The sequence below is a fragment of the Geospiza fortis genome, unplaced genomic scaffold (assembly GCF_000277835.1).
Source record: "Geospiza fortis unplaced genomic scaffold, GeoFor_1.0 scaffold112, whole genome shotgun sequence".
Taxonomy (NCBI): domain Eukaryota; kingdom Metazoa; phylum Chordata; class Aves; order Passeriformes; family Thraupidae; genus Geospiza; species Geospiza fortis.
This window is the reverse complement of record NW_005054298.1, coordinates 15120113-15132133: the sequence shown is the minus strand read 5'-3', so window position 1 is coordinate 15132133 and position 12021 is coordinate 15120113. Positions and strand designations below refer to the sequence as shown.

The 12021-nt window shown below is 36.6% G+C and overlaps 1 protein-coding gene across 1 annotated transcript in view; it reads right to left on the bottom strand.

Moving 5' to 3' along the window:
• Window positions 1-2928: 2928 nt before the first annotated feature.
• PSMD14 (proteasome 26S subunit, non-ATPase 14) overlaps window positions 2929-12021 on the bottom strand; it is a 43066-nt gene continuing 33973 nt past the window's right edge. The window contains exons 9-12 of the mRNA XM_005415814.2: window positions 9191-9265; window positions 6742-6867; window positions 5539-5601; window positions 2929-3350 (exon numbers count right to left, since the gene is read on the bottom strand). Coding sequence (XP_005415871.1) covers window positions 3252-3350; window positions 5539-5601; window positions 6742-6867; window positions 9191-9265 — 363 coding nt within the window. The 3' untranslated portion in view covers window positions 2929-3251. The remainder of the gene's footprint in view (window positions 3351-5538; window positions 5602-6741; window positions 6868-9190; window positions 9266-12021) is intronic.

Below are 12021 nucleotides of genomic sequence, written 5' to 3'. Positions count from 1 at the left end.
GCGGGGGCGCCCGGCCGCGGGTCCCGCGCTGTGCGCGGCCGAGCCCCCGGCTATTGAGAGAGGGACCCTCCAAGGCGCAAAGATGCGCCTGAAGAGTTCAGGGGGCCCGCTCGCCACCCCACCTTGGCCAAGCACCAGTCTCAATTTCTCTTCCTAGGGAAGCCTGCCCGAGAGTTTAAAAGCATGGGGCTTGTTTTTCGTTTTTTTTGTGCGTTTGGGGTTTGTTTTTTTTTGACCGGGCAGGAGCTCTCCTGTACCATTTTTCTTAGTGTTGTCCCCTTAGTGGTTTGGACTTCAGGTATTTTACAGACCACATCTCTTCCCAGGTGACATCAGCAGCCAGCTTCAAAATTCACTGTCAGATAATGCAGCCTGAACCACCACATAATAAACCGAACCACGGCATAACTGCCTGAAGCCAGACTGAAACTTTGCAAACTCTAATCCAGAGAAGACTAGAACCAGGATGACTTGACAGAATGTGTTTCAATGCTCTCAAATCCCACGGCCATTTATTTTTCTGCTGCTTAACCGTGAGCTACTTTGGTTATTTGGTGTTTCATAGATGCCGACATACACACACTCTCTGCAAGGAAATTATTCTAATAAGACAATTTATGAAGCAAAAAGCAAGCAGTTCACTGTTCTACTCGAGTGGTTCAGCACATGCAACTTTCCATACACACCTTCTTTCAGTGTTAAGAAAACGGTTTCATTATTATCAGTTCTAACTAATGTTTCCAACACTTGTTTCATCAGTGCTCACCCTTCCCTTTCCCTGTTTGCAACAACAGAACATTAATGGACTTATACAGGCAGGAGATGGACCGAAATGCAGATAAACCCTCGGAAACGCTGCCCAGAATTACAGAGCTACAGCCATATAGATGCAGAGCTGCAATGAATTCAGTGGTATACTGCCAATCACATGGAAGTGCTAATATATGCCAAAAATCTTCAGTGCACAACTCCTAAACTGGTATAATAGGGGGGATATGCAATGGCAGGTGGTGTTACAGAATCGTCATAGAATGGAGTGAGGTTTGCTAATACAATATGCCCGTCCTTCACGCTGACAGGTGACAAGGGGTCATGCTGCTAATGAAGGTCTGCTCCATTGCGGCTGGAGGCTCAGAAGGTGGCTGCTTGAAAATCTCTTTCTTCCTCCAACATCATATATGGGCTGCTGCTTTCCAGGTTACGGCATACACACAATTCTTCCAAATCCGCTGTGTAGCTCCTAAAGCACTGGACAAAAATAAGGAAGGATGCCCAAAAAACCTGCCTTTTTATTATTCATGTAACATCTTGGTAAACGGAAAATTGTGTCTCCAAGTTAAAGTGAAGAGTGAATAGAAAGCAGGGTACCACAGCACAAGCCTATAGTATGGGAGATCTGCGTCTCCAACAGACTCCCTTCAGCTACCCTCTGCAAGATGTACATTTGTCAAAATTAATTTAGAATATGTAAGACTCACTGGTTTGTCTCCCTGCTTACACCAGCCTCTCACGCATGTATACACTGCAGCACTGCGCTAGCTCCTCTCCTGTTCTGCAGTGCCATGTTACCCACGACCTGCCAAACTCTGTCTCCCTCGTGGTGCTACACGTGTGTGTGGGAGTAGAGAGCGGCAGGGATGCAGAGCCTCCCTGGCAGACGAGCCCCGGGGCAGGTTCCTCGATCAGCTCCTGCCCCATCTCACCCTGGGCGCACAGCCGGCAATGCGAGGCCTGACTGCAGTCCTCCCCAGCCACCCGCAGGTTTGCAGTGGTAATCTCCAGAAAGAACTTCCATTTAACTACACACAGGCAAATGTGGTTTGGTATGTCTCCATTTTCCCAGTCTGATATTCCACTGCCTACTGTGGGGGCAGAGGGAAGGCCATAAGGAGGGCAGCTGCAAAAATCTGCATGTTTCCCTCTGAAGTAAGTGCACGCTAAATATACTTTGAGAGAGAGTTAGTCTAAAATAGTAAATTAAAAGGCCTCAATAAGAAATTTCAAACAAAAGAAAAATCTTTGAATGGTAAAGTGTAAGTAAATATGGGCATAAGCCAGAAAACAAGACAATTTAAGGGTTATTTCCTTAGTATGCAAATAAGAAGTCAATTTTTAAAAAATTATCTTCAACAAGAGATAGCTTTGCAGATAGCCTGCCACTACTGTTGCTCTTTATTAAAAAAAGCCCCAAACCTACAGTAAAGAAAAAAAGAAAACTTCTGCCCAGACAAAAGAATCAAATCAACCTAAGCAACATCCAACACTTGAAAAAAAGAACCCTAATGAAAAATTCCAATCAGTCCCTGCCCAAAACCCAGAGTCACTCCCCAAACCCAGATATTTGGCTTTGTCTGCTTCAAAGCAAGCAACCCACCTGCTTTCCTGCAAGTGTTTCCCTCTCCAGTGTCAGTAGAAATAGTTTAAAATGTCATATTCTAGTTGGGACTCTTTCCACGTATTTATATATATGGACATCTCATGTATGTTCTCTCACAGGAGAGTGGGTTCATGTAACCCAGAACAGCCTCTGTCACTTTAATGTTTATTCTCAGAATACTGCTATTTATGACACCGCTTGTGAGAGTTCTGTGATTCAGTTATCAGCAACTGAATTAATTTCCTTAAGGTCAGTTGTCTTGTGTAGATATTAGGGTTTCAATAATACTCAAAGGGAACTGATAGAGGAATTTTCAGCATTTTTGGTTTTGTACATCCTCAGAATTCAGTACCATGATTTTTTTTTGTTTTAATCTCCATGAGAGTAACTGGTAATCAATGGGAGCCAAATTCCAGTAGAGAATTTTTGCTTTCCTAGCAATTAGTATCTCAGTAGTTTTACAGTGGGGGGAAACAAACGTTTACTAACACTTTTTCCAGTTTGCTAATTCCCGCTGTCCTTTCTCAAAAAACACTATCCAGAACTTAAGACAGATTTGTAAATGTATTTTTATTATGTTGCAACAATCAAAATATATATGTACTACTGATTTTCCCCCCCAAATATTAAATGAAAAGGTACTCAATTTTTTCCCCACATTGTGTTCTTGAATGCTTTGGAATCTGTGAGGACCTTGACATAAAGAAACTGAAGCAAATGCACAATTAGAGACTGAGAGGTGTTACAGTGCTGCACTTACATTGCAAATGAAGTCAGATGTCTCAGTTTAATCAAATAGAGCCTCAACAGTCTCTGTTTTGTATTAGAAACAATAAACAAATATACACAGAAAGTATCACCAACAGTAAATCAGTTATTTAAATACAACTGTATCCAACATAGCAGCTAAACACTGGACAATGTTTGAGGTCATCAACACATCCACATGCTCTTCTAAATGACGTTTAGGGTCCTGAAATACAAAGGATGACATGAGAGGAATGACTGAAACACGTCTCTGAAAGATTTCATTTACTCCAAGTCTATTTAAGATGTCTGTTAGTTAATGAACACAGGCCAGTAATGCCCCTAAATTTTCCATTCTAGGAAGACCTAGCAAATGACTGAATTTCCACAAACAAAATTTTAGATTAATTCATACTAACAGTTAAGTTGAGGATAAGCTTAGGAAGTAAATTTCTATCCAGCATATCAAGAGTAACCGTGCCAGCTGTGAGTTAGTTTTAAGGACAACACACAACATGTGAATTTTACTATATATCTCACTAAGGCCAATATTTTAACCTTACTTCTGGTATATTGCAATTTGTTTTCAGATCTTTGCAAATGTGCGTTCTAATCCTGTGAAGATTCAGGCATTATCTAACACAGTCTTGAACAGTTGTGTTGACTGCAATAAAATGAGTGTATCCTTATCCACAGAAACCTGAAACATGAACAATGCCCTGTCAAATGCTCTTACGAATTGAATGTTAAGCCTGAGCAGTTTTCTGAAAATACATATTTTTACACACTATTACTCAGCTGATGTAGGCATTTGTGGGCATCTGCATGCAACAATAAGATTATTTCTGGTTGAAAATCATACCCATGCACTTCTTCAGTTTCACCACTGATATGAAATAATTAATCTCCAAATACTGCAAAAATATCAGGCATAGCTCACAAAGATGTCTGAACTTTATTATAGTATTATTGTAGTAATTCTTGCATGTAAAGAAATTAAAATATGGAAGACAATCATGCATGGGAATTGTAACTTCTTTAAAGATGGGATTATGTCAAAATGTAATGAACCCATCTAAATTTATATAGAAGAGTGCTACTGAATCTGTGTATGCTGCCCTTCTTAAATAACTCCTTTTCAAAGATCAGACAGTTCTCCAACATTCTTTCAGTTCCTAACAAATTATACACCTAATAATATAATATCCCTAGAGTGTGAATGGCTGCTTCTTTACAAAGCTTTTTATCTAAGTTGTGTAAAAAATTCCACTTGAAAATTACTTCACTGAACCATTTTTTTAATTTAAAGGAAACTTGAAACATTTTATCAGGAAAAAAATTCTTTTCTTTTTGAAGAACCGCTCCAAAATAGAGTTTTTTTCACGTATGCGTAACAACTAGTGAAGCTCAAGTTCTGTTTGAGATGACATCATAACCCTTAAAATATAAGCCTTCTTACATATTTTATATGTATATATTTATGTATGTGTAGGTGTGCATAAACTCCATTGTTCTGAATGCTACAGAAATACATGAGTGACTGAACAATAGTGCAGATGTGTTATGACATTGCTGCTAGAAGCTGACACATAAGAGCAATCCAGAATCTTTTAAATTCTTCTACTGCTACTAGTGATACAATAAGTACTGGTTCTTTAAGGACACACTAGATATTTTAAAAGCTATTTCTTGTTTTCATTGCCCTTCTTGAACACAAGCTCTTACAAATTTCCTTTGCTCTCCCCTTGCTCACAAGAGCAGATTTCCTCAACCTTTATGTTGAAATCAAATGTAGAAATAGTTTTTTGTTGAGTCTTTAAAAAAATGTTATATCCTAACATTGCAAAGGGATGGAATGAATTGAGTGGGTGTTTTTGGTTTCAGCTGTGGTCCTAAACAGTTTTCCTCAAACACCAATACAAAGGAACTCAGCCTACCTGCCAAGTGTGTCTGAAAGCTATGCACTGACAGTGTGCTCATGAACTGAAGACAGGGGTGAGCTGGCTCTTTACATGATAATGTACAAACACACCACCCTCACCTCTGTTTCCATGATCACCATTTTTTAAGTGTCTCCACAGTTTGGTTCTCTCTGACACAGACTTGGACATCTTTATGTCTCTTAGAAGAAGTTAAAACAAATGAAGATGGAAAAGGGAAAACTACTAAATTTCAACACTGTTCCTCAGCATATAATAAAAACACATATAAAACATGGCTTGTAGATATTCTGCCAATTACCTACAGTCAAAGCCCTGTTCATTGCATGACCTCCAACAAAAATAAATTTATTATTTGAAGCATTGAGAGTATCATGCATGTAGAATTAAAATCACCTCCGCACATGTAAAGAATTAGTATTTAGAATGAACGAAGCATATCATTCCACCTCACTCTAATTCATCACACCTCACCTGCTTGCCAACATTTTTTATTGCCAGCTGTTCAGGTGTCATCTTATCTTCTTCTTCAACAGCCTGTGAAAGAAACACAGAAAAGGTCAGTGTTTCAGATTTCATTTACTTTTCCCCCAAGCCACAGATTCTCAAAATACAATTCTGTTCCTTAAAAAAAAAAAAAAAAAAGGAAAAAAAAAATCAAACAGCAACACATTTCAGAAAGTCAAAAGGAAAGGTACTTCAGGTTTTCAGCAGACGTGGTTTTAATTACTGAGTGTTAGTGCAAAAGATCAAGGCAAATACTTATGAATGGTTTTATTGTCACACATTTACCAAAATGTTAGTAAGCAAAAATCTTAAATGAGCAGTATCAATAGTTAAAGATAGTTGAAAACAGTTAAAATAATAAAACAGAACTGAACACAGCATTTCTATATAGTTTCAACTACTGGAGATTCGATCTCAGTTTTTGTACAGTTTAAAGTCATTTATTTTAATATATTTTGATACTGTTATGTTGCCTTCAAATACGGTGTCTTCATAAAGTTCATCCACTAACTTAACTAGTGAATGTAACACTGAATTTTGGTTGTAAGAACTTCTAAGGAGTTAAAAAAATAACACTTGTTAAGAAATACTGACATGATTACTACTCATAGAATGCTTGTTGAGATCTAGTATTTGTCAGAAATATTTCTAAGTGTGTCAGTATTAAAACAGTATAAGCAGCTGCAATTCCTCTTACAACACCAATAACAAATTTCTTATCTAAACAGAACATTGAATTGGGCTCTGGAATGCATTCTAAATACTTATAGCCTATCTACGAGACTGATACAGATGAATAACCTTTACTCTGCCACAGTGAGCAAACAATCCTTGACTGAAGGATTGAAAAATTTGACTGCTCATTTTGATCTACAGAAATCTTATATTCTTGCCACTAAGTAAAAACACAAAATCACTATGATTACTCACATTTCAAAGCAAAGCCCATAACTAAACACTTTGACAAAAGTTTAGGGCAAAAAGTCTGGTGGCAGTGCCTGAGGAGCTAATCTGGCAACTTCCCACAGAAACCATACACAGCTGATTAGTATGAACTACAGTCATTCTGAACAAAGCTTGTGATAATCAATTCCTTCTGAAATTAGGTAACTAATTTCTTCACTTCATAAACACAGCTACACTTATACTATCATTATGGGATATGAATACCTTGTTATAATTCTTAGCTAATTCTAACATCTCCTTCACTACTGTTTCATTGAGTTTGCAATGTTCACTGTAGTCCTGAAGTGTCAAACCTTCCATCCAACTCTTCTTATGCAAATTTAGCAGCATCTGCAAGACAAAACCTCTTTAGAGCATTCACCACAAAATACTTTGAGAATACTATGAAGATCTCTTTGACAGGCAACTGATTTATGGTAAGAAGAATATTTAAAAAAATAGCTCTTACAATGCCAATGTTTAAATAAAGGAAATACAATGATAAACTACTCTACTAGAGTAGAAGATAGATTTGCATACTTTTAAAAGATCGAACTTCTTGAATCCTAAATATGAAAATGAGGCATGAAAACATGGGTCCCATTTACTTTGACAGGAATACATAGATTTGTTGATTTGTTTTCTGTGATTTGTTACTTTTGCTGCAGGTTAAGAATGCACAACTGCCTTGTAGCAGAGCTAAGAGAAAATGGAATACTATAGTTGAATAGTAGAAGCTTTTGGCCTCTGACGAAGTTGAAAAATATTTTAATGCTTAGATTAAATTCATAAAGTAGTTACATAGGCTTCACTGATTATCTGATCTGTATGCAAGCAACTGACAGTAAAACAGACTTTGAAAGTGACCAAAGCATGACTTCTGTGTCTCTGCCTCATAAAGAATAAGTGAGCATAAAAACCATAGGATAAAATGTGCAGAGATTTGATGATGATAAAGGCAGGCACTATTACATATATTTGAAAGGTTTTACTTGACACTTTCATGTCATCTTGAAAGAGCAAAGGAACAGCTACAATAGCATTTTCTTTATTTTCAAGAATAAGGGAAGTGTATTTTGTGGATCTCCTGCACACTTGATGACTACAGGGAGGACCCCTTCAGCAAACAGTTTCAGCTTGCCTTCAATTTGTGAACATTTACTAGACATTTCTGAGAGCTGGTAATCCCTGTAATTGCTATCACCTGAATAAAAGTACCTGTTTCATCCTCTGTAGAGCTTCCAAAGCAACCTGGCTTTGGAACATGTGAACTGAGTAGAAAGTTTGTGTCATAATTTGTGTTAGCAAGATCTTAGCTGCTGACAGAAGGAGTCGTAGGCAAACTGCATATGGACAGTTTAGCTAGGCTATCTTGATTTTAAAATTAAGGTTTGGTGTGATGAGCTCCTAATCTAATACATGAAGCATGTACTTTTGTTACTACAGATGGAGATAACAGACCACCACCATCGTGAGGGGGGGTTTGAGATACGTATGAAGCTGCCTCATGAAAGATGTGAGAGAGAGTTGTTACCTCACAGATTAAAGTCCTCCTAACTTGTTCAAGATTATTCTCCTACTTGCAAAGGTAATAACTCACTTATGTAAAGCCGTTGACGAAAATACACACTTGGAACTGCAGACAAGCCCAGATTTGGCCAATTGTTGCATTTGATTGGAAACAATAACCCCCTGGAAGCCTCATGGTCATTTCCTGAGAGAGCTGGTTATGTTCAATCACTCAGTAACAGTGAGGACTTGGAAGTCTGATACTGCACTAAAAATGGTTGTGCATTTCACACATTCTTTCCAACTCCTTAATTTGCACACATATTCCTCCACTATTTGAAACTGGGCTTTTTCTTATTACTTGTAACTCAGAAAGTCTGAATTCAGTGTAAAAACTATACTGATCATTTCATCATAAGCTTTGAGATCAATTTATAACCCTAACAAGGCCATGAAAATGCACAGACATATCAGAGAACATATACAGAGGATAGAATCTGGCTTTTCAAGAATTAACTTCTGTAGATGATACATAAGCTTTTCTTCCTTTTTGTTTTCCTGTTTGAGACTCTCAAGCTAGATTTTGCATGTAACCTGAAGAAATTTGATGCAAAAATAGCAAAAACATTTGTTGTCAGTAACTCCAAAATATTTCTTCTTGTAAACGCAGGACATCACTACTTCCTGATATTCAGTGATGTCTTGGGGAGTTGCAATCATACCAACTGGAAGTACCTTCTGTCAAAGTGATCACAGCGAAGAAAAACCCAAGATCCCTTGGTTATACATTCCATTTTGGAAAACACAGTTAAAAATTCTCCTAGCTTCAGGAATTCCAGCCTGTGAAAACTGAAGGCAGCGAGTATGCCTTTCAGCTTCATCACTGAAAACTTGAAACTTTGTACAAACTTAGGTACAGAGAACAGAATGACAACTTTCAATGAGGTGGACAAAAATGTTGTCAAACTATTAATATGGTCATTAGAATGTGGTTTTGTAAAGTTTTATCACAATGACTGTTCATTCAAGCGCTTTCTGGAAGAGAAGCCACCTATTCCAGGAGAGTTTAAACAATTACTGAAAGTAACAGCCATTGAAATCAGAACATTGCCACAACATTTTGTATAATGCTTGTGGAACTCTGAATTAAAGCTGAAACAATTACCTTCTGTTCTAGTTCATTCTTCCTGTAGTTGATGGTGATGGAATAGTAATGTCTGTTTAGTCCATGGATTAGTGCCTGCAAGATTTAGGGGAGAAACTGAATTAAAATCACCCACCGCTGAAATGAAGAAGTATCAGAAGGAGAAAGCTCATTTCAATATAAACACCTTTAAAGATGACTCAAATAAAGGGAAAAACACCAGGAAAAAATTGCAGAGATTACAAGGAGATATGAAGTAAATATACCTGGTTCTATTTCTCTTGTGTTCATTAACTGACAGTTATGTTTTCTATTTCTAAACCACAGATTTTTTTTCACACGGTAGCAACTATAATAAGAAAAAATGGTAACTGCCTTCAAACATTTGACCGATACATATGCACAAACATATTTCTCTCAAATCCTTCCTCTCTCAATAAATTTGGTTATCACTCCTATTAAAATTTTCTGTTACAAACAGAAGACTATTTGCTATCTATTTATTTATAACCATTGTCAACATTCCCAAGTTCATTCTCCAGGGTACAACATGAAGAGGGATTAACTGAAGCAAGCAAAAACCTCAGTTAGACAATGTGTATCAAATTAACCTTGGATATTGACACTAATTTTATTTTTTAACTGTAAATGAAGGAAAAAACTCCCACCTTTTTCACTACAAGTATGCCCTCTGCAAATACAATCTGATCAACTGAGATTAGTTTTAGTGGTAGCTGTATGCATGTATTTTCTGTTTTGCTCACTTGCATTAGATATTTCCTTTTACATTTATGACTTCAGGGTGAATTGTATTAATATTTGGGTAGGTAAAATTCTATGATCAATCCTCATCACAAGTAATAGAGTCTATTTTCAAATAGAATTTCACATATGAAGTTTACATTTATGAACAAGATGGAATAAATCATACATAAATATGCTGAATTAGTGATAAATCTTCTGTTTCAAGCATTCCATCTATTTAAATTTAAATATATATTTACAGCTATACAAAATGAATGTGTATTTGCATCCTGTGCAACTTAATATTTCAGCATTACAAAACTATCTGTATGAAAGCTGAAAAAGTTTTCATACATACATTTTAAGCAGTTTTCTATTGCAAACACATATACAAGGATAAAAAACTACTCGAAAGGTTACGAGAATTAGCACTTACATAAAATCATTACTTGTGCAACTTATTTTAATTAAACTTGTAAAATACAGATTTTATTATCAGTAACAGAATTTATAGTTTAAACTATTAACAGTAAGTAATTTCCACTGCCTTTTTCTTATCCCACTCAAAATGACTGCGTATGAGGTTTTGGCGTTTGTGTATAAACTCATGTGTAGATATTTAGGAAATTTCCTCAAGCTCTTAAAGTTTGACAAACAGGTTTGCCTTCTCCCACTATTCTCTCCCTTTCCTCCCCCCTTCCAGAAACTACCCTTTAAAAGAGTGGGCAAATGTAAAAGGTAAACAACTGTAAAAAAGGCTGTTGATAAGGGAACTCAAGAAAAAAACTTACAAAAAGGGAGTGAAGCCAAGGCATGTACTACTGTATTATTCTTCTTCCTGAGATTTTAAGTAGTGCCTTCTAAGTAATTCCTGCTTCTAGCCCAGCTGAAATCAGTATTTAGTTTGCTTCTGTCCTCAACTGGGTCAGAATTTTATTCAAGGTTTAAAATAAAAGTAAAACAACACTGAAAGAGCTCTTGCAGCTTTAGGAACAGATTACCATTTAAAATTATTATTTTTATCATAACAGTGACATTTGCAACAGCTCATTGCCAGCTTGCAAAAAATCAACACAAACAAAAACTACCCATTTTAATAACAGAAACCCAAAATCTCATGGCCAAAATATGCCACGCTGTAGTGACAGTGATCTTAAAATAATGAAGCTGAACAATACTGCAGGGATTTCCAAGGGAAAGCATTACACATGGTCTAGAAAAGCCCAGCTAGAAAAGCCCTGAAACATGCAAGCATGGGCTTGCCTACATCCAATCAAGAGTATTACCTGCTTATTTCATACTCATTATTGTCTGCAGTTTTGACCAATTCAAAAATCAAAAGTAAAACACAGCCTCCTGAAGCAGACATTCTTTAATTTTAAGATGCCTTTTTGCTAGCATTTTTATTAACAGCAAAGAGTTTCAATGTAGTAGTAACAAAAAAACCAACTTATCTTTCACCAGATAAGCATATGGTGGTCTAGGACTTCTCAAAGGATGGCTCTCTCAGAGCACAAATTCAGCCATTATTTCAGTTCTGCTCTGACTAGTGGATGGTCTTTTTCTTGGATGTTTACCTAGCAAGATATTACTTCTATTGTTCAAGTAATGGAAACAAAAGCAGGAACTGGCCTTCATGGTTTCAAGGACACATGCCTTTAGAATCCATAGTAAGGGGGAAGAGTTTTTAAAGGAAAAAACAGTGAGGCAGAAGAATGACAGAGATAAAAGCATTAATCACTCCAGAGGATACTTAGTTCAGGATAGAAGCTATTTCTCAAAATAAAGGCTTACTTCAGTGAAGATCAAAACTTTTGTCTTTTTAGTGAAAGTCAACTTCAAAAATCAAACTTTGAATATTTAAGTTTCACAAATGTGTATTCAAAAGAAACATTACAGCAGAAGCCAATCAAGCATCCACTTTATCCAATGAATACCTCCTCCACCATTTTTTCAGCAAATCACTGCATTACATAAAAATCGGGGATTAATTATTTAAAACACAAGGTTTAATCTAGATTACGTAATAAGTAAGAACCTCTAGAAGCTTACAGTAAAAAGAAAAGAGAGAACTTTTTTCATAATTTATTTGTGAGTAACTTAACTTG